This window comes from Xenopus laevis, chromosome 1L (genome assembly GCF_017654675.1).
Source record: "Xenopus laevis strain J_2021 chromosome 1L, Xenopus_laevis_v10.1, whole genome shotgun sequence".
NCBI classification, from domain to species: Eukaryota; Metazoa; Chordata; class Amphibia; order Anura; family Pipidae; genus Xenopus; species Xenopus laevis.
Window position 1 is genome coordinate 174,940,652 of NC_054371.1, and position 23,411 is coordinate 174,964,062.

At 40.1% G+C, this 23,411-nt stretch overlaps 2 protein-coding genes across 12 annotated transcripts in view; one reads left to right on the forward strand and one right to left on the reverse strand.

Annotated features, from left to right (window-relative positions):
- Window positions 1-2,300: 2,300 nt before the first annotated feature.
- On the reverse strand, window positions 2,301-6,749 carry mtrfr.L (mitochondrial translation release factor in rescue5 L homeolog). Of its 3 annotated transcripts, none has more exons than XM_018262898.2 (3): window positions 6,594-6,749; window positions 4,959-5,242; window positions 2,301-3,415 (listed from the first exon to the last, which is right to left on the reverse strand). In XM_018262898.2, exons 2-3 carry the CDS (start codon window positions 5,229-5,231, stop codon window positions 3,203-3,205), a joined length of 486 nt encoding a protein of 161 aa, XP_018118387.1. In that variant the 5' UTR covers window positions 5,232-5,242; window positions 6,594-6,749; the 3' UTR covers window positions 2,301-3,202. The 3 variants fall into 3 exon arrangements, with proteins under 3 accessions (XP_018118387.1, XP_018118379.1, XP_018118395.1); XM_018262890.2 differs by lacking the exon at window positions 6,594-6,749 and adding an exon at window positions 6,158-6,287; XM_018262906.2 differs by lacking the exon at window positions 6,594-6,749 and adding an exon at window positions 5,838-6,136.
- The window catches only part of mphosph9.L (M-phase phosphoprotein 9 L homeolog), a 51,098-nt gene continuing 34,194 nt past the window's right edge, over window positions 6,508-23,411 (forward strand). For 3 of the 9 annotated variants that reach the window (XM_018262824.2, XM_018262833.2, XM_018262877.2), the window contains exons 1-5: window positions 6,524-6,668; window positions 13,323-13,441; window positions 13,611-13,725; window positions 14,821-14,910; window positions 16,716-17,230. In XM_018262824.2, coding sequence (XP_018118313.1) covers window positions 6,642-6,668; window positions 13,323-13,441; window positions 13,611-13,725; window positions 14,821-14,910; window positions 16,716-17,230 — 866 coding nt within the window. In that variant the 5' untranslated portion in view covers window positions 6,524-6,641. Of the gene's footprint in view, window positions 6,669-6,853; window positions 6,892-7,364; window positions 7,522-9,738; window positions 10,204-13,322; window positions 13,442-13,610; window positions 13,726-14,820; window positions 14,911-16,715; window positions 17,231-23,411 lie in introns of those variants that run through there. The other 6 variants (XM_041567527.1, XM_041567519.1, XM_018262842.2 and 3 more) reach the window with 6 other exon arrangements.

A 23,411-nucleotide genomic window follows, 5' to 3' on the forward strand; every position in this document is an offset into this window, starting at 1 on the left:
GGTTTGAAGGTGAACAAAACCCTCCTCTATCTCCATCTTTGTATTATGTCCCCATCTTTATACCGGCTCAAAAATTCTCTATGTAAAGAATGTGTGGCCAAGTGTATGATCTTTGGATAATGGACCCAAAGTTCCATTGATCATAGTTTCCAGGATTCTGGGTTAAGAAGGAACACTGGCTTTTAAGCTGCTTTGATTCTAATCACCCTGAATAATTTCACTTTATTTTGGTTCAGGTACTGTATAGGTCCTGTTATCCAGAATGCTCGGGATAAGGGGTCTTTTAATAATTTGGACCTCCAACATACAACATTACATCCCTAAGACTTTGGTTAAGCTTTAGTTCTTCTTTAAGGGGCTGTTAAAGGAGAAGGAAAGTCATTTACCACTTAGGGGTTCCAAATGTTAGACACCCCCAAGTGAAAGTATTTACTTATCTGAAACCCTGGGCCAGTGCTCCTCTCAGCAGAAAACTGCACCGGACCGGGGTTATACCAGCGAGCACCACAGAGCTATTGATTCTCTTCCGGCTTCTTTCTTCAAATTTCCCGGGGCAGAATGCGCAGTAGAATGAAAAAGCCAACTTTATAATTAAAGTTTGGCTTTTCACTCTAATGCGCATGCACAGCCCTGTGAAGAAAGTAAAAGCCAGAAGAGAAGCGCTCACTCTTATAACCCCGGGCCGGTGCAGTTTTCAGCTGATAGGAGCACCAGCCTGGGGTTTCAGGTAAGTAAATACATTCACTTGGGGGTGCCTAACATTTGGCACCCCCAAGTGGTAAACGACTTTCCTTCTCCTTTAAAATGTATGTAACACAGGCAGCATACTTGTTTTGCAGCAACCAAAGAAACATGAAAATTGTATGCGCTATTTTTAAGTCTTTTCATGTACATATTGTATACCAAATTTTACAACAAAACCCCGCAATTCATATTTTTTTTTTCACGTGGGAGATTAAAATACAGTATAATAGAAATTTTTAGTCCAACTTTCAGAATACATTAACAATCGTCTGACAGATGTTGCTTATACTGGTGCTTGTCAGGTGGCAGCTGGTCAAAAATCCTCTGTAAGGTTTTTCAGGCAGGTGTTTCAGTGCCGTGTTTTTGAACTACTTAATACAGCCCCATATTTCCCTTAGGGGTATTTTTAGCTTTTTGCTGGTGCAGTGTTTTGAAAAGTAGGTAATGGACTGCTGTGGGGTTTTCAACTATACATGAAGTCATGAATCTAAACATATTTGGTAATAGGAGGCATGGGATGTTCCAACGCAGTTCTGTTTGCAAGAGAGTAATAAAATATGTTCCTGATATTTTTCTATTGTACAAAATATGTATAAATGAAAAATACTCCATATGAAAAACATTTAACCGTAAAACCAAAATATTCATTTTTAAATGTAATTACAATATAATGTACTATTGCCCTGCATTGGTAAAGTTACGTGTTTGCTTTAGAAAGACTAATGTAATTTATATAATTAAGCTGCTATGTAGCCAAGGAGGTAGCCATTGAATCTGAAAAATGAGAAAAGATTCATTATTTAGCAGATTACAGCTCTATAATAGAAAACAATTGTATTCATCTGTTAATCTGTGTTAACGTGCCTCGAATGGCTGCCCCCATGGCCACACAGCAGCTTGTTTATATAAACGAAAGTGTTTTTGAAGCACATGTAGCAGTGCAGGGAAAGGTTATATTTTTAGTACTTAACTTTTTGGTGTTACTGTTCCTTTAAAAACTGTTAAGGTTCGAATGGTAAATTTGGATTGATTTTTTGGTCAAAACTCACAAATTTGAGTTGGGAAACAGCCAAACTCGAATTTAAGATTTATCATACCTTGACCCTGGGAACAACTCGAATTCGATAGTATGCCACCAAAAGCTGCCCAGTTCATGTATACCCATTTAAAGATGTTATTAGCCTTCCTGACATTCAAAAACTCCATTTGAGTTTTGTTCGAATTTTAGAAGTTTGAGTTTTTTCTTAAATAAGATACCATTTGAGTTTCAAGGTCATTCGAGGTATAAAAAAAACCCCAAAAACTTATTACTCGACCTTTGATAAAATGCCCCTAAGGTTGGTATAAAATGATAGGGTACATTTTCAGATTAAGACACACCACTTTAAATGTTATACCTTATTAAATATCTACTCATCCCCAATGACTTTACACTAGACCAAAGATAGTGTACCTGTCTAGAGAAAATCAAAATAAGTAGCACTACTTAGCTGAGTGTTGGAATTTGACTGCTAAGGGGACAGTGTGCACTTGTGAGTAATGGACACAACACAGCATTATAAATACCAAATTTATTTTGAACCTATTTCTATAAACTTTCTTGGAGGCAAATATTTTACACAGCTTTATAAATGTTAGTCTTAGGGTCCTTTCACTAAAAGTGTTTCTTGGCAATGAAATTTGGAATAGTGTGCTCATTCGCTAAATGCCCCAGTATATGCACACAAATTAAACAAAAAAAATCAAAGAGCAATGCAGATCTCTGTGTAATGAAACTTCCTAATTAGGAGTTCAACTAAGTGGTTTTCATTAGTGTCTATGTTTTAAATCAGGCATTTATATCTGCCTTAAAACATAAACACTAATGACAAATAGCTAGTGCAAATCCTAATTAGGGAGAGAAATAAAGTGCCCCAGGGGGAACACAGAAGTGGGGGTTACCCCAATAATAGAATTAGTGGAGTAAAATGTTTATTTACACCAGAAAATCATCTAACACTCCGTTCTAAAACATCTTAAAGGAGACTAAAGCTTAGTAGTAGGCTAGGAATGGTACACATAGCGGCATATTTATTCAAGGGCCAAATTTCGAATTGAAAAAAACTTCGAAATTTGAATTCAAAAAGACCAACCGAAATGAAGTTGAAGTTTTTTTTGGGTCGAATAGGTCCGTATTCGGCCAAATACAAATCAAAGGAATATCGCATTTTATTCAAAGTTTTCCCCCCAAAAAAACTTAATTTTTCAAAGTCCACCAATTGACTCCAAATAGGTTCTAGGAGGTCCCTCATAGGCTAAACAGCTTTGTGGCACGTTTTCTGCTTCTGTATTACAACCGGCAGCAGCAACAACAGCAGTAGATATGTCAAATTGCTAGAATACCTGTTTCATATTGTAAGAACGACAATCACTTTATTAAATATAGGTCATGTGAGAGGTTCTGTTAAGAGTTTGTTCATTATTTGTTTTCAGAACCGTGCATCTCTTTTAATTGTTTTTTCTTTTCCAAGAGTTCTTTTGCTTTTTTCTTCTTTTCTTGCTTTTTTTTCTCTCCATCTTCTTTGTGTTTTAGAATATCACTGCCTTCTCCTTTATAAAAAATGTCTATTTTTTCCTGAAGAATCTCTCGTGCTTTTTTCCTGTTCAGCTCAGCAGATCTGGTTTGATGGCACTATGGATAAATAAACATGACATTTGATATACTGGCTCATTCTCAATCAGCAAATAATTTTATACATATCTAGTCAAATAAGAATAAAAGACAGTAACCCTTACATCCACCACATATATACAATGGCTGTAGTTCTAGAAAATTAGATCAAATGCCTTTCGTGGATTCCTACAGAACTAGAGAATGAAAATTTCTCATATAAAATAGCACATTTGTTGCCAAGACATAGTTTAACATGTACAAACTTTGACATTATCCATACTAATTTTCTGCAAGATAAAGACCTGTGCACATCTGAAATTCAAATGGCTTCAATGTACTGTGATTTTTTTAAGGTAAGTAAACAAAATTACACACACTTGCTTTTTAGTTAATACTGTGGCGTTTTTTCCCTCTGCCTCAAAAAAGTTCAGTAAGGGTACGGCCTCACGAAGAAACTTCAGGCGACTTCGGAAAACGAATCGTTGCATGTGATTAGTGCGTTTTTTTTTTCATTTTAGCCGGCACAGAGTGAGGGAAGGCGTTTGGGGAGATTGGTTGGATCGAAGGAATAATCGTTTGATCGAAGGAATAATCGTTCTATCGAACGATTAAATCCTTCAAATCGAACGATTCGAAGGATTTTAATCCATCGATCGAAGGATTATCCTTCGATCAGAAAAAACTTGGAAAGCCGATGGGGACCTTCCCCATCGGCTAACATTGACTTTGGTAACTTTTAGGTGGCGAATTAGGGGGTAGAAGTTTTTTCTTAAAGAGACAGTACTTAGTCGAACGATTTTTAGTTCGAATCATTCGATTCGAAGTCGTAGTTGAAGGTCGAAGTAGCCCATTCTATGGTCGAAGTAGCCAAAAAAACACTTCGAAATCCGAAGTTTTTTTTCTTCTATTCCTTCACTTGAACTTAGTGAATGGGCCCCTTACACTGGAATAATACAGGAGCCACATTAAATCCTTATCAATAGGTTGCTTTGTGTGTCTGAATGAAGCTTATCCACATTAAACAGCCCAAATTATGCAGATAATTCCATGGAGTATAATTAAGGTACTTGCAGTTAGGAACTGGCTCAGTGCTTGCCAAGCAGGTCAATAGGTTGTTATGTTTCACCATCAGTCTTACTTAAAACATGGGGTATGAATACTGCTGTATAACCATGGCATTTTCTTTTTTTAATGCTGTTGAGTACTCAGAATATAGAAACACTGCAGACTTATGTGAAATGCCACCAAACTTCTCCAGAACCTCCAGAATTAGGGTTTGTAATCGGTTCGGCCAAAACTGTTGTGAAGCATTCAACCTAATCCAAAATAGTGGATTCAGTGCATCCCTAATTTATTTAGCACTACTTATATATGCAGCACTCTACAGCAGAATAATAAATTAATAGAACAAACAGGGTCATTACTGGGCCACTGCTTCCATCACATCAAATGATATCCAATATATGAGGTAAAAGTCTGCTTGTCAATGTATTACTATACTATAAGAATGTTATGTTTTTTCCTACTCTTTAACAATGAGAAAAGAGTCAAAATGCATTACCTTGACAACTATTCCAGAAGGAACATGCTTTAGCACAACACAATTACTGGTTTTATTCGTTGCTTGACCTCCTGGACCATGGCCTCGAACAAACTGTTCTTCCAGATCTTTCTCATCAAGATCCAACAGATCAAAAGAAGAGTCTTTCTTTCCTACAGCATGTGTTACAATGCCACCATTCCACGGGGATAGAAATTTTAGTTGGTTCCCAGAAGCCCAGGTTTTCCAGGATGGGTATAATTTAGTCAAACACAACCAGCTTGCAGTTCTCATGGTTTATACAGCTATAAACAATAGAGAAACAATGCATAAATACGTAATAACTGGTAAACACAAAGAACACACTGCTGAAGAAACTTCTAGGCTTAGAGATCAAAGAAATTTGCATGTTAAAGGAACAGGAACACTAAAAAAATGAAACTGTTTTAAAGCAATGAAAATATAATGAACGGTTGCGGTTGCCCTGCGCTGGTACAATTGGCACGTGTTCTTCAGAAAGACTACTATAGTTAATATACTGCTGTGTAGCCAAGGGGGCAACCATTCAAAGCTAAAAAGGGAGAAAAGGCACAGGATACATATCAGATAACCGATAAGCTCTGTTGAATACAATGGGATTCTTCAGAACGTATGCGTTGTCTACTGTGTGTGCTGTGCTTGAATGGCAGCCCCCATGGCTACACAGCTGCTTTTTTTATCCTGTACCTCTCCATAGTAAACTAGTAATACATTATGCTAAAATTCTAACTAGTTATTCAGTGACACCACCTGCAATGTCACCAGAGCACAGTGAAGTAATTGGGACTTTATTCAATTGTTATACCTCCTTGAAAAAAGAAAGTATTGCCAGAAAAACACTGTCTGCACTGCAGTACTCACTGGTGAATGTCTGAAAAGAATGACTGCTGCCATAGGGGCCTATTTCATGGAAATTTAGTTACATTCTAGTTGTAATGTATCAAGCCTAATCTGACCCTCCAGCAGCAAATAATTAGCCAGGGATAAACAGCAAAATATCTACTGGAAGCAGAACTCTACGTCTAATGAAAGTATTCAGAAACAACTCGGGTATTAAACTAAGGAAGTAAGCCTTTCTCTCGTCCTCTTAACATAAAGGGTGAAAGGTTAAATACACATGCAGATAAATCGATTTCGTGATCCATATCCAAATAAAGAGTTAAATCAATAAAGCAGCCTACCCCTCAATCGAGTAACCTACACATGAACGCATACGTAAAATACTTTAGCGCAACTACGTGTTTGATGTGATCAGGTGGTTCTGAATCAGAAGACGCGGCAGCCATTTTATGTTAGGGCAGCAAAAAATAACTTCAACGTCAAAAAACGCGTGTTCGAAATATTACTGCTACCTTCCAACACATATTAAACCATTGATATTAATTTATAAACATGACTCTTCTATGAATAATCTGCTGAAGATGCACACAGTACACGATTCGGGCAACTGTAGAGAACATTTTTTAAATTTCTGGACAGCCAATCCACTGAGGGTTTTGCCGTGACGTTTCCAGTTGGCAGCCCCCCAGTAGCATTTTCCACGGCCAACTTTATTAGCAGTTGACAACATTGACAATGCAGGAAAAATTGTAATGAAAGTGTTTTGAAGGCTTTTACTCGCGATGGCTGTGCGTGTGGGATCGCGACAGGTTGGTGAGACGATCAATGAAGATTCCTGGCTATGACGGTGAGGTACAGTCAGCTCTACTAGGGCACGAAATGTATATTCTCTTTCCATTCACATGCGTAATCTCTGGCGATGGTATTTCTTACTCCTATTATTTACTATCCTTTAGCTACAAATTGGTTTTGATATACTGTCTAATAACGTGTTCCCTTGGAATGTGACGCTCTACGTAGTGATATTTAGGTGGGACCCGCTGTGCCATCTTCTCTGTTAAAAGTGCCAGTGCAGGTAATATATAAGGATGTCATTCATTGGATCATTAGATGGACTCCCAATTAAATAATGTCGTCTGGTACCGAGTAGATTCAATGGAATCATCATCTGTGACACTTTTGCAACATTCTGTTGAAATATTTGTTTAAAATGGCACCAAAACCTATCGTTTTACTATTTTTTTAGCTCACAATAGTTTTTTGGAGGACTGAAATATGTGTGTTTCATTTTAAATAATGCAAAGAACTACTTACGGGACAACAACATGAGAAACACATTGAAGTGTGTGTGTGTGTGGGGTTCGATTAAAGGAACGGCAACACTAAAAGTGTTACATAATAATTAAAGTATTAAGTACTGTTGCTCTGCACTGGTAAAACTAGGGTGTTTGCTTCAGAAAGAACACATAAACTGCTGTGTAGCGAGAAAATGCACAGGTTACATAGAAGATAACAGATAAAGCAACATTGTATTGGACAGGGCTTATCTGATACAGGGCCGCCATCAGGGGGGCACTGGGGGACAGGCCTTGCTGCGTTTCCTGGATAATCCAGCCCTCCTTGAGCTGCCCAAGTAGGAGCCGTGCCCAAGTAGGAGCCACTGCTGAAGTAGGAGCCAAAAGTCACAGAAAGAGGAAGAAGAAAGGTAAGTTCCACTGAACACCTATTTTTTTTTTAAACCGTTGGACACAATTCTTTTTTTTTTACTTGTATGGGGGCCCTGGCCACTGATGTTCTTTAACTGGGCAGTCCTGGCCACCAACTTGTAGGGGGGCCCAGAAACATTTGCTGTACGGGGCCCTGCAAATTCTGATGGCGGCCCAGATCTTTTGGGGTACTATTTCAAGCATTCTGTTACAATTGCAGCCACCAAACAGTAGCAAGGTACATAAAATGTTCCTACAAATTAATATACTACAGATATGGATCATGGAGGGTTACCTTTTTAATCTGTATGTTTGCTGGCAACACATGGCATACAAATACGATTCAAAAGTAGGCTGGCACAAAGACTGGACTTCACTCTCAAAAGACATGGCATGGCAAGATCAAGAGGCAGAGACACTCAAAGTGGTTACCCTTTACATGCTGTAGACTGTAAAAACTGTGCTAGTGACATACTAAATCCTAGCTGCACATAGGGTTGCACCTGGCTGTTATTTTACCAGCCTAGCCAGTTGCTAGAATCAAAATCGCCCTAGCAACCATGCACTGATTGGATCAAGAGTCTGGAATGTACTTAGGAGAGGACCTGAATAGAAAGATGAGTAATAAAAAGTAGCAATAACAATATATGTGTAGTCTTACAGAGCATTTGTTTTTAGATGGTACTAGTGACCCCTATATGGAAGCTGGAATGAGTCAGAAAGCAAATAATTCAAAAACTATAAAAAAAGAAAATGTAAAAGTTGCTTAGAATTCACCATTCTGTAATGTTATGTTGAGCAAGGTGTATACTGCCCAGTGGAGTTAATGACAGGAAGCGGGCCCCCTCTGCAAAAAAAAATCTACAGGTGCCTGGCACACACTGAAACCTTACAACGTGTGTGCACACCCAATAACGTAACTAGAGGTGCAGGCCCTGGTGCGGGACGTGCAGCCAGGCCCCCAAACCCCCTCTGTACAGGATTTTTGGCCTGGAAACAGTGGTGTGCGAGCTGCCGGTAGGGTTGCCACCTGGCCGGTATTTTACCAGCCTAGCCAGTAAAAATGATGGCTGATCCCTATGTTATGAGTAGGGAAAAAAGATAAATATATAGGAAAGCCGGTATTTTTTTCAAGAAAGGGTGGCAACCCTAGCTGCCGAGGGGCCCTGTGGAGGTGTGGGCCCTGGCCCAATCGTACCCCCTGCTCCCCCGGTATTTTCACCACTGTGCACATCTGCCTTTAGTGCACACAAACCTTACATTGTGGCTATAGAGGAAACTGACCACACTGTTCTTCCCCCAAACCCCCCCCCCCGTCACCCAGACACAAAAATCTGTATAATAAAAGTCCTTTTCAAATTAAACATGAAATCCAATTCCTTTTTTTTATTAAAGCATTCATAGCTCATTTAAACATCTCAGCTGTTAATCAAATATTGTCTGCCCCTCCTCTATGCCTCAGGCATAGAGGTGGGACAAGCAATTACTTTCACTTTCCATTCAGCACTTCCTAGAAATTGCTGCTCTCCCCACATTCCCCATTCTCTTTACCGTTTAATTGTGTAGCCAGGGCATGGGGATGGACATCAGGTCCCCCATTCTGGTGCATAAACAAGATTCTGAGATGATGCAAGGCTTGTCTTAATAACAGTGTCTACAAAATGGCTCCTGACTGCTTGCAATAATTATGAATTCCCTGACTGGAGGAAACAAGATTCAAATAATTTATATAGTGCAATTAAAGTTCATTTTGCTTGACTGATGTGATAAAATAGGATTATGAATCATTTTTATTGGGTGACGGGTCCCCTTTAAACAATAATTGAAGCAACTAGTTACATACTTGTCATAGGTGGATGCACATCATCAGCAATTGAGATATCATGTTTGTGGCAATAGGGGGCAAGTGCTGTACTAATAAAATATGTAGTTAATTAGCATAAATGACATGCACAGGAGCAGCTGCTAGGCGTGCAACTTGCTGTTCCTTAGCTGTTCACTTATTAAACATTTATGCACCTTATTGTATTTAATATTTGATAGGCTTCTACTGCTTTGTATGCTCATTCTCATGTGTCTTTATGGAGAACAGACCATCGCCATTTACTGGGTGGGAGATCTTTTATCCTGGGTTGCACATGTGTGCAGCTGAGCAGCAGCAGGCAAATAAAGCCTGGTTCTTTTTTTAGTGAGGGGGCAACATAGTGTGCGTCTCCATAGTACAACTCCAGGCCAGTAATACCCCTCACTGCTGCATTCCTTCAATTCACAGAAGTGCCCATCATTTTATTGCTTTCATTTTAACCAGTTCATTGTGGCTGTGTCACCCGAGCTTTCTGTCTAAGATTTCCCTATCCCCATTTTACAAGCAGGTGCGGGATCCGCATTTGGAAGATATAACTACGCGAAATTATAACAGTAATGCGAAACAAAACCACAAGACAGCGTCCCAGAATCCTAACTGCTTAATTGAAGCCGAACACGTGACTCGCTATTCGCGCCCATAACATTACTTGGGAGGATTGGGCTCGTCCGGGAAAATGATAGACGCGCGTGCTAACCAATCGTGGTACAGGATTTATGTCAACATTAACAACACTAGGCAAAGCGAGGAGTCGTCCTCTCGGTGGGCGGGGTTTCCTTAGAGCGTGCATAACTTGACAGCGCTGGCAGTAGGTAAGGTGTGGAAGCTGCAATTTACACTGTTTTATTAATCAATATATGTGACGGCTCCAAGACGAGGAGTTTATAGAAAATATTAACAGCCATTCTATTGCCTAATCTAGTACAGAAGACGGTGTCGTTATCACTAAACCATACCTTGTGGCAGTGCGAATAAATAGGTCGCATGTTGTTTATAGATTACTAAGCAGTAGTTGCAATTTGTGAAACGAGAAAGCATGGATGTAACCAAGCACATATGAGACAGATATGGTGTAAATAGTAACTGCAAGAGGGGACATTGTAATTTAGTTAGTATAGTATAGTGAATAATACTCCCCCTATAAGAAAACATTATAGGCCACAGGAGAGTTCTATGAACCTATACAGACCATGGAATGCTCAAGCCACTTGTAATAGCCTCATTTTCCAACAGGCAACATTATTTATTATAATACGCACGTGAGTCATGTGACAGGAATTACATATTTAAAGGGGTTGTTCATCTTTAAATGATCTTTTAGTATGATGTCCAGAGTGATATTCTGAGACAATTTGCAATTGGTTTTGATTTATTATTATTATTAGTCACTTTTTGAGTTATTTAGCTTTTTCTTCAGCAGCTCTCTAGATTGAAAGTTCAGCAATCTGGTTGCCAAGGTCCAAATTACCCTAGCAACCATGCGCTGATTTGAATAAGAGACTGGAACATGAATATGAGAGGGCCTGAATAGAAAAGTAATAAAAAGTAGCAATAACAATACATTTGTTGCCTTACAGAGCATTGTTTTTAGATGGAAAGAGTCAGAAGAAGGCAAATAATTCAAAAACTATAAAATAAATAAAGGGCAGTTGAAAAGCTGTTTAGATTTAGCTATTAGAGGTTATCTAAAGGTGAACGGCTCCTTTAAGCACCTATAATAACTGATTATATAAGCAATGTTTATAACAATATACTGGTATGGGACCTGTTATCCAGAATGCTCGAGACCTGGGGGTTTCTGGATAATGGATCTTTCCATAATTTGGATCTTCATAATTTAAGTCTTTTAGAAAATCATGAATGCAATAGGCTGGTGTTGCTTCTAATAAGGATTAAATATATATTAGTTTGGATCAAGTACAAGGTACTAATTTATTATTAAAGAGAAAAAGGAAATAGTTTTTTTAAAAAATTTGGATTATTTGGATAAAATGGAGTCTATAGGAGATGGGCATTCCATAATTCGGAGCTTTCTGGATAACGGGTTTTCGGATAAAGAATCCAATACCTCAAATTAGGAAGTTTCCAGCTTGATTGAAGGGATGTGGGAGTTGAAATTTCACATCAGTTGTAAAATGTTACTGAAATCCCACTATTTAATAGCATTTCATCAATTTGGCAAACTTATAAGTGGGTGCTAGGACATCCCAAAAGTTCTTTGGTGTCCAGTAGGAAATAACGTGATACATTTCAGTGATGTTTTGCTTTTGCATTGTTACAATTGTGTCAAAGTATGAAATGTTTTGATGAAGTTTTTAGAAATAAGCAAAGTTTGAAAATAAACCAAACATTTTTCCAACTTTGAGAGACCCATTAGTCTCACTTGATCAAGCAAGATCTTAAAGGGGTTGTTCACTTTCCAAACACTTTTTTCATTCCAGTTGTTTTTAGCTTATTCCCCAGAAATAAAAATTTTTTTCAATTACTTTCCATTATTTATTCTTTAATGTTTTCATGTTTTAAAGTTGAATGTTTGTGTGTCTGGTGTTTCAGTGTGGCAGCTCAGTAATTCAGGTGTAGACTCTAAACTGCTACAATTTCGCAACATTTAGTTGATACATTTCTCAGCAGCATCTCTGGAGTATTAGCAACTATTTTATCAATTCTAACAGGTTCCTGTAATGAAACCCCGAGATTCTGCTCAGCAGGGACAAAGATAGGAAAAGGATAAATGTAATGTATAAATTTAGAACAATTTACAGCAGCTGTGTCCAAACTTTTTGCAACGAGGGCCAGATTTGGTGAGGTGATGTGTGGGGGCCGACTATTCAGCCTCACATTTGAGCACTTTGATCCATTAACATAATTTAACTCATTTAAACAAGGAATTGCATAGCCTTAGCAGTAATATTTGGGCACGTTAGTGAAATGATCTGCCACTTGGTCTATACTGCTGCCTGTGTGCTGAAGGTGTTAGCAATTGACACGTACTGGCACATAGTGATGCGCTGTTTTCGCATACTTCTTTAGGGCTGAAAGTGTCAATAGATGTACTGACGTGCCAGTACAGTAAACTAAAGAAGTATGGCGTCACTACGTTCCAGTAAGTATCTATTGCTAACACCTTCAGCACACAGGCAGCTGTATAGACCAAGTGGCAGATCATTTCACTAATGTGCCCAAATATTACTGCTACGGCTACGCAATTCCTGATCACACTGTGCTGGCAGGCCGCATTATTATTAATTTCATGACGGAGGCTGCAGGCTGGTGTAAATTTGAAAACGGCCACAATTGGCCCCCTGGCCTGACTTTGGACATGCCTGGTTTACAGGGTCGGAGACGCCCCCCCCCCGAGCTGCTTTAGAAGGTGAAAAATGACACTTTACACTTCAATATTAGAAAAACGGTCACAATTGGAAAAAGTCATTATTTCTGGTGATCTATCTGAAAATAACTAGTTGTTTGAATGTTAACAATCCCTTTAAGATCAGCATGTGGCAGCTGTGAGGGTCACTTCCTTACTCCTAGGGTGGTTGTTTGAGGAACTTGATGATTTAAAACTGTAAAATCATTAGGATGCCATCCAGACCTTTTTAATGCTATTATACCTTATGGTACAGATGGTGTTTTTGCCACAATGTACATATTCCAGCAGAAAAAAACCCAATCCATCCTGCATCTGTTCCTTATGTGACATGACAGGGATTAATAAACTCTCACTGAAAATTTGTGCATGTGACATTGGACTTGGGCTAATGTCATATTAGTAGCAAGGCTTAATTACATAACTCAGTTCTTGTCTTTTGTTCTTTAAGGAAGTGCTTTACATACCTTATTAATACAAGCATGCTTCTTTTAGTAAATATGGTGTAACACAATGATTTCAAAAGCAAAAAAAGGATTTCTTTAACTGGACATTGTGTATGGTCCTAGGTTCTAATTGAAGGAAACAAGCAATGTTTGACTATGGATACTCCAAACACCAGTCTGTCTGCTCAGGATTCTTTAGATCTTCCAGCGGAGCAAAGTAGTGAAAATCCTTCTAATGATCGGTATGTAAAAAGTTTTATTTTGGAGATTCGCAGTTTGGGCCTAATTAATAATAAATTACAAGAAGGTATTTAGCCGTGTAGGTGTTTGTGTAGTCAAGGAATGTCTGATATATAAATGGGCATTTAATATTCTTGTATGACTTGTGTATTTATTTTATTTTGACTATAGGGGTGCCAAACACAGTGAAGCAGGTATCTATTCATCTGATGAACAATATACATCCTTCAGCAGAGATTTGTGCAGCGGTGAACCAGCAGATCCAGAATCTAGGAAAAGATGTGAGGTATTGTGATTAGCAAATTAGAGCACCACTGGAATACTGGATTAACAGTATTGTTCCGACAGACAGATCAGTGACTAAATTAGGGTTCGAAGGACATTACTTTGTGAACATTGTGTTTCGTCTTCCTTTTTTCATAGACAGTAGCTCCCCATTGCAATATATAGATTTATAGAAACTGAGGCCTGATTTACAAACACAGCCTCTAAACTGCACCAGTATCCAACCAGGCCACTGCTTTAGTTTTTTAACTTGTAGTAACATGCTCAAAGATGATTGCTGATTGGTTGCCATTGGCAGCTGCACCTGGCAATTTAGCATTTATTTCAGTAAATGAGTCCTTGGATCTTTTTTGTGACATAGGAAGTTAAATTATGGGAAGATAGTATACCATTAATGCTAGTGAAAATGAATGTGTTTTTTTAATCTCATTAAAGGGGAACTATCACAAAAATGAAAATGTAATATAAGCTTCAGCATACTGAAAAAATAAGTTTTTTAAATATAATCAATAAAATATTTGGGGCTGTTTCTGAATTCAGCATCTGTTTCTCTTCATTCTTTCTTCATGCAGCAGCTGGGTGTCAGATATTCATTGACAGTTAGATCCAATATATCTTATAAGGGGGCTCCTTTTGCTTAGAAGATGTATTAGAGCTCACTCTATTAAACTCACAAGCCTGTCTCTCTGCATGCAGGATTTGTTCAAAAGGCAGTTATTTTGTTAGATTTTGTTTGTACTGTAATCAGTTATTTGAGTGAGCTCTAATACATCTGCCAGGAAAGGAAGCCCCCCCCCCATAAGATGTATTGGATCTAACTGCCAATGAATATCTGACACCCAACTACTGCATGAAGACAGAATGAAGAGAAACCGAAGAGAAGACTGTTCTACCGTGTATCCCTTTGGTGGTTCCCTCTGAAAGGGTTATTAGAGACGCCACATGTTAATACTTATTTCCAACTGTGAGCCATGTTTTGTTTGCATGTTTCTCCCCATCCCCTTCTCTTGAAAACAAAATAAATACTTAAAAAAATAAAATCAATGCATTTTTTAATGTTATCTTTAAATGACATGCATTTTTTGTTCTGTTTTAGGCACATTTGTGGCAGTTATTTCAACTAGTAGAAAGGCAGTGTCAAGATCAAATTTTTGCTCAGCAAGAACAGTTTAATAACCAGATACAGGTAAGGATATTAAGAGGCACATTTATTAAAGGTTGAAATTCGAATTCATGTGAGTTTTTTTTTAACTCTGTTAAATTCGAATATACTCGAAAATTGATTGGGGGGTTATTTAATAAAAAAATATAATATAAAAAAATATAAAATATTATATATATTTTATAATAACTAGCACTAATTTTAGTTAGTTACTAAACTCGATTCGAGTTTTTTCTCCGAAAAAAATTCGAATGTCAGGAAAGCTACTAACATGTCCAAATTGTTCCCTGGACCTCTCCCATTGACTTAGACATTAACTCGGCAGGTTTTAGGTGGCGAATAGTTGAATTTGAGTTTTTAAAGGTCCAGAGTATGATACATTTCGAAATTCGAATTAAAACTCGAATCAAAACCATTTTCATAATAATTTACTTTTTTAGTAATATGTGCCATTGGGTAATCATAAATAGAAAATTGCCATTTTAAAAAATAAGGGCCGCCCCCTGGGATTGTAGGATTCACGGTGCATACAAACAAACCATCCACAAACAGTCTTTTGCTTCCACACTTCGACCTGTTACAGAGTTGTAGTATTTCTGGTCAGGTGATCTCTGAGGCACCACAGAGAATATTATAAACATGGGGATCAAGGGAAAATATGTAAAAGGAAAATATTTACTTATGTATACCAGTTTGGTAAGATTCTTTAATGTGCCACTTAATATGATATAAACTATCTGTTGCTTAAATATTCATTTTGGGCATATAGTTTTCCTTTAAAAACACCTTTAAACTGTTATGTTATAAAGCATCCTATTATAACTAGTTTTTGTCCTAGCCTTTATTTGCTATTTTTGAATTATTAGCCTTCTGATTCTGTTCTAATAGTAAGATATGTGTGGATATGTCGCATTCAACTACAACATAAAAAACACTGAAAATCACTGATTTGTGGCAAGTTGTGGATGCAAAATAGTGGCAATAATTTAGTCAATTAGGAAATTGTTCACTGGTGTCCTTTCTAGACCCCAAGGTGTTACATTGTGGGCATTCTGAAGGTTGGACCCAGTCTAAGTTTTGACACAAGGCTTATGTTCAAGTTTGAGAAGAGCCCAACAACTCTATTCTATCTGCTGAAATAATGTTACTAGTTTTAAGGATTAAGGTACCCATACTTGACAGTAATTGATTGGTTGATTCACACTTGTTTGCATGAAGGGGCAAATTTACTTCTGGTCGAATATCGAGGGTTAATTAACCCTCGATATTCGACTGTCGAAGTTAAATCCTTCGACTTCGAATATCAAAGTCGAGGGATTTAGCGTTATTCGTTCGATCGAACGAACGAAAAATCATTGGATCGAACAATTAAATCCTTCGAATTTTTCTTCAACCAAAAAAAGATAGCAAAGCCTACGGGGACCTTCCCCGTAGGCTAACATTGACATTGGTAGGTTTTAGGTGGCGAACTAGGGGGTTGAAGTTTTTTTTAAAAGAGACAGTACTTCGACTATCGAATGGTTGAATAGTCGAACGATTTTTTGTTAGAATCTAAGTCAAAGTTGTAGTCGAAGGTAGAAGTAGCCCATTGGATGGTCGAAGTAGCCAAAAAAAACATTCGCAATTCAAAGTTTTTTTTATTCTATTCCTTCACTCGAGCTAAGTAAATGGGCCCCGAAGTGTCCACATGTAACACAGGCCCGTATCCTTTATAGTTGGAATCACATCTGGCTATATTAGTATGTCATCAGAAAGATTGTGACATACAGAGTTTTTTTTACTTAACAATGCTTGTAATTCTATTCAGAAATCACTGTCTTTCTTTTTAGATAATACGTGATGAATTGAAACACTTCATCCAGTTACAGAGCAATATATCTCCTACAAATTCTTCCACAGAGAATCCATTTTTGACAATGGAAGGTAATATTGACGCAAAACATTTCGATGATCATCAGGAGCATCTGAAAGAACACAAGATGCAGGACGTTCCTACTAGTCCCTTACCTATGACTGATGATCTTGATATGCAGTATAAAACTTTTATTACACAAGAGCAATGTGTGGAGAATATATCTGTTAGCAGTGGCTATGGAACACGTTCAGTCTCAGAACCACATACTTGCTCTACCAGTTATAGTCACAGCATTTTACGGGATGGCAGGAAGCATGGTAAACAACGCTCAGAAGAATGCAGAGCAGTATATCAGCCTTGCATACCTGGTTCTAGTAACAGGGTTGATTTACCAGTAGCAGAGATACAATCAAAGGAAGTGTTGTTTACAATGGATCATAACTTATCTGACAATACATACAGGAGGAATAATAAAGACAGATCAGACAAGTAAGTGGGGAAAAAAACAAGATACTACAATCTTTTCACAAGCTGTCAAATATATTAATATGTTCCTGAATATATTTGCGTTTTTCATTAACAAGACTTAGAAGTAGAACTTTTTTAAGGGTAGAGGGATCTATTGCTAATGGGGATTTGGAATATTGTACATTTGTTGGGTCCCTGTGCATATTTATGCGGGGGAGGGTAGGATGAGAATTAGGGATGCAACAAATCCACTATTTAAGAATTCAGCCGAATCCTTTGTGAAAGATTCGGCCGAACCAAATTCAAACCCTAATTTGCATCTGTAAGTTAGGGAAAGGAGGTGGAAAAGGAACCGTGTTCTGCGAACATGGCTAAAACATTTTTGGTTTCCTTTTTTGGATTTGGATATGGTGCATCCTTAGGTAGTATAATGTTTCAGCATGCAGTCATGTCACTGTTATGTTCCCTTGCCCCTTCTCCTCCTTTGTAGGATATGCTTGGAAGAAAAAGTTAGCGTTCCCCTCACTTTAAATAGAAGTCAATACTTCTCTAGTCAGTGTGATTGTGATGCATATTTGTAAAGTTTGCCCAAAAAAAAAATATATAAAAAAATATTGCAGCATAAGAATGATAAATCAATTTTACAGATATTAAGCCATTCAGGTGTGTGTGTGTGTGTGTGTGTGTGTGTGTGTGTGTGTGTGTGTGTGTGTGTGTGTGTGTGTGTGTGTGTGTGTGTGTGTGTGTGTGTGTGTGTGTGTGTGGGGGGGGTTACTCTATTCAAAAGTTTCTTAAGGTGGCCATACACGGATAGATCCGCTCGTTTGGCGATGTCGCCAAACGAGCGGATCTCCCTCCGATATGCCCACCTTGAGGTGGGCAATATCGGGCTGATCCGATCGTGGGCCCTAGGGCCCAACGATCGGATCCTAGCGTTCGCCAAACGGGCGGTCGGATCGCGGGACCGCATCAACGAACAGATGCGGCCGCGATCCGACGGGATTTTTAACCCCATCCGATCGAGATCTGGCCGACTTTCGGCCAGATCTCGATCGGGGAAGCCCGTCGGGGGCCCCCATACACGGGCCAATAAGCTGCCGACTTGGTCTGTCGGCAGCTTTTATCGGCCCGTGTATGGCCACCTTTAGCCAGTGAGTCAAGACCCAAAAGTATAATAGAATTGTAAAAAATTGTGTTTAAAAGGTAATATATAATTCATTCTAAAATAAACATGAACCCCCCCCAATGTGATTTGGGTCTATTCTGACAATAGAAACATTGCAGTTAAATTTTAAGAATTAAAATCTGCATAGTTTTTAATGTAATGTAATGTAAAAAAAACAGTACTTCCAGTAAGTATTTCAATGACTCCAGTTTTTCCATTGGAAAAAATATCCTTGAATTTTATTTATATTAGCCCATTAAAGGACAAGGAAAGCCTGTATTTTAAACTGTCCACATATGATGTCTACCACCTAGCTCTACTCAGTCGCTAAATTCTTTTCTCTCAAACATGCCTCCTTCACTTGTTAGAAGCCTTAGAAAATGTACTGCTCTGCAGTAATAGCTGCTCCATTTTTTTGCCTAGGTGCATACTCCACTATTATCATTCCACTGACCCCCAGCTTCATACACTTCACAGAACTCACCACAGCAAGCAAGCAGAGTTAAGGTCCTCATGGGCAGATATAAGCTGTGGAATGCAAAGTTGATTGGACTTTCCTTGTCCTTTAAATCTAGAAAGCCTGTGTGAAATACATTTTAGAAAGCCTTTTGAAAATCCTTAGTCACCCAAACTGTAGAAATTGCATTCCAGGTAGCGATCTAGGTTGTGAGTTATTCAGCCACTAACTTGTAAATGTTGTTATCTGGATATTCTCTGTGGCACATTCATGTATTTGGAATAATCCAGAAAGAAAATAGAAAAAAGAAAATAATGCAAACTTCATTGGTAGATGTTGAGATTGTCAGCAGAACAGCTCTGTGCAGAAATAAACAGAATAAGATCCAAAGGCTTATGAGGGAAAGGAAGAAAGTTATAACTATACCTTACTGTATCTTTAGTTGCTGAACTATTCCTGCTGCGAGACAGTAAATTATATGTCACCCTGTATAATTTCTAATACAGGTATGGGACCTGTTATCCAGAATGCTCGGGACCTGGGGTTTTCCGGATAACGTATCTTTCCGTAATTTGGGTCTTCATGTCTTAAGTCTTCTAGAAAACAGGATTTTTTGATACTTACCGTTAAATCTGTTTCTCTGTAGTCATAAGGGGGACACAGGGAACCATGGGTTAAGCTCCATCCTCCAGGAGGCAGGACACTTGAATATTAATTAATTCAGGGGCGTGCCCTTCAGGCTTTACCCCCTACACTGTACCTTCCTATTCAGTTTGTCCCAAAGCTGCGAACGTAATCACTGAATAAATCACAGGCAGAAAGTAAACAGTGAAACTGAACAAAACTAGACCAAAGGTCAATAGCTCGACAAGGGCGGGAAGCCCTGTGTCCCCCTTATGACTACAGAGAAACAGATTTAACGGTAAGTATCAAAAAATCCTGTTTTCTCTGTCGTCTTAGGGGGACACAGGGAACCATGGGGACTTAACAAAGCAGTCCCAAAACAGCAGGGTGGGAACGAGCTATAATTATATACAATGAGTACTGCAGAATTATTTAAGTACTGAATGCAACACCTTACGCCCGAGAGAAGCCTCGGCTGAGGAAAAGGTGTCAACTTTGTAAAATTTGGAGAAAGTATGAACAGAAGACCAGGTAGCCGCCTTACAGATCTGCTCCAAGGAAGCAGAGTTTCGCCACGCCCAGGAGGCTCCCACCGCTCTGGTAGAGTGAGCCCTAAGTCCTTCAGGTGCTGATCTTCCCTTCGCAGAGTATGCTTGTTTGATTGATTCTCTGATCCATCTTGATATTGTCACTTTTGAGGCTGCCTGGCCCCGACGAGGGCCCGATGGTATAACAAACAGGGCCTGCGATTTTCGGAAAGATTTAGATCTGTCCACATACCATCGTAAGGCTCTGACCACATCCAGATTATGAAGTCTGCGTTCCTTATCATTCTTGGGTTCTGGACATAGAGAAGGAACAACAATTTCTTGGTTCACATGAAAGTCGGAAACTACCTTGGGTAGAAAGGTTGGAACCGTACGAAGAACGGCTTTATCCTTATGGAATATGAGGTAAGGAGGAGCACACGATAAGGCACTAAGTTCAGATACCCGTCTGGTCGATGATATTGCCACAAGGAACACTACCTTATAGGTGATCCATGTATCTGAAACAGAAGATAGTGGTTCGAATGGTGGATCCAGCAGGGCTTCCAACACTAAATTGAGATCCCAGCCAGCCACCGGTGTACGGAATGGTGGCACGATATGGGCCACTCCTTGCAGAAACGTGCGTATCAAGTCTTCATTCGCAAGGCGAGATTGAAACAGAATTGACAAGGCTGACACCTGGACCTTGAGCGAGCTGAGCTTAAGGCCTAATTGTAATCCTCTTTGTAGAAATGAAAGAATCCGTGGTAATTGCAATTCAAGGAAGGGAAAATGAGACTCCTTGCACCAATTGAAGTAAGACTGCCAAACTCTGTGGTATGATTTAGAAGATGAGGCCTTTCGAGCTCTTAACATAGTGAGTATGACTTCTTCATCTAGCCCTTGGCTTCGCCAGACAGACCTTTCAATAGCCATCCCGTCAAAGCGAAGAGTCCTGGGTTGTGGTGCAATATGGGTCCCTGCTGGAGGAGATCTGGTCTGCCGTCTAGCCGTATCGGCTGCTCTAATGACATCTCCTGCAGGTCGGTGAACCAGGTTCTCCGAGGCCAATACGGTGCCACTACAATTACTATCGACTGAGATTGCTTTATCTTTTTGAGAACCCTTGGCAGCATTGGAAGCGGTGGGAAGACGTATGCTAGATCGAATTGCCAGCGCTGAGTCATGGCATCCACCCCCACTGCTAACGGATCTCTGTGGCGGGCAAAGAATCTTGTTACTTTTCGATTGTTTCTGGATGCCATTAAGTCTATGCTGGGAGTTCCCCACTGGTCCGTCAGCTGATTGAATGCCACTGGATGCAGTTCCCATTCTCCTGGATCCAGCTGATTCCGACTGAGAAAGTCCGCCTTTGTGTTGGACACTCCCGGAATGTGTATTGCAGATAATTTTACTGAGTTGTTTTCTGCCCAGAGAAGAATCTGTCTTGCTTCTGCCAGGGCCGCTCGACTTCGCGTCCCTCCTTGACGATTTATGTACGCTACTGTCGTAGCATTGTCGCTTTGGACGCGTATCGGCTTTGCTCGGAGTCGATCTGTCCACTGGACTAGAGCCAACTTTACCGCTCTCAGCTCCAGAATATTTATTGGTAGTTTGGCTTCCTCTGGAGACCATAGCCCTTGAGCAGACTGCTTGTCCCATGTTGCCCCCCAGCCCTGGAGGCTGGCGTCTGTTGATATCACAACCCAGTCCGGTGTTGCCCACGATTGACCTCCGGCTAGATTCTCCGATCTCATCCACCACTGTAGATCCGCCCTTGTCTGTTGAGACAATGACATGGAGCGGGATAGAGGTCCCCCTTTCCACGTCGCTAGAATGCTGGCTTGGAGAGGTCGAAGATGTATTTGCGCAAATGGAACTGCCTCGATGGCCGAAACCATTGTTCCCAGTACTTGCATCGCCTTGTGTACTGTTGTGCTTTGACTGGATAGAAGATATCGAACTTGATCTCTGATCCTGGACTGTTTGTCCCTGGGTAAGCTTACAGTTTGTGTGATCGTATCGAATTCCAGGCCTAGGAATATCATTTTGTGACTGGGATCTGGGCTGGACTTCGACCAGTTGATGGTCCATCCGAAGCTCTGGAGTAGCCGAACTGCTCGGCTGAGGTCCTCCTTGGCCCTTGTTTCTGAACTGGCCTTTAGCAGGAGGTCGTCCAGGTAGGGGGTCACAGATATCCCCTGCAGTCTCAACGTTGCAGCTGTTACCGCCATCAACTTGGTGAAAACCCTGGGAGCGGACGACAGTCCGAACGGGAGTGCAACGAATTGATAGTGTTTGTTCTTGAAAGCAAAGCGTAGGTAGCGGTGATGGGGGGGCCAAATTGGCACATGTAGGTATGCGTCCCTTATATCCAGGGACATCATAAGTTGCCCCTGTTCCATTCCTCGAATGACTGATCTCAACGTCTCCATCTTGAACCGCACTGACCGAATGAATTTGTTGAGACCCTTGAGGTCGAGCACTGGTCTGAGAGACCCATCCCTCTTTGGTACTGTAAATAGGTTCGAGTAAAAACCGGAGAATCTCTCTGTGGTTGGTACTGGACTGATTACCCCGGATCGCTCCAACTTGTCTATACAATCTAGAAAGGCTTGGGCCTTCTGAGAACAGTGAGGAACTCCGGACATGAGAAATCTTCCGGGTGGTATGCTTGTGAAATCTAAATGATATCCTTCTGTCACTATTTCTTTGACCCATGCATCCGTAGAATGCTTTATCCATTCCTCCCGGAATCGAAGTAGTTTGCCCCCTATCCATTCCAACGATTCCGGAGGTGGTGCCCCGTCAGGCTGAGGCGGGCTTCTCCCCTGAGGGTTTATTGTGAGGCCTGTTGGTTTTCCAGGAGGGCCGGCTTTTCTCACCGACTTTAGCCCGAAAGTGGGACCGTTGTGGAGAACTGTTTCGCCTTGAAAATCTGCCACTTTGGCCACGAAAAAATTTCCCCCTCCTATTTGAGGTGGGTGCTCTGCCTCTGGTCTGTGGGAGAAAAGTACTCTTCCCCCCCGTCGCCTGGGAGATGATTTTCTCTAGCTCTTCTCCAAACAGACGATGTCCCTTGAAAGGTAGAGAAGTGAGCGACTTTTTGGAACTAAGGTCCGCAGACCAATTTTTTAGCCATAACGTTCTGCGTGCTGCTACGGACAAGGCTGAAGTACGGGCAGTAATTTGTGAAGTATCAAGTGTGGTGTCACAAAGATAACTAGATGCCTCAGCAATAGTCTGTGCCGATGATAACAACTCCTGTCGAGGAACCCCGTCTAGAATGTCCTTGACAAGCGATTCAGACCATGCCTGTATGGCTCTGGACACCCACGCTGAAGCCAGGCAAGGGCGTAGCGCCGACCCTGCAGACGTGTAAATTGCACGTAGAAACCCTTCTAGTCTTCTGTCTGAGGGGTCCTT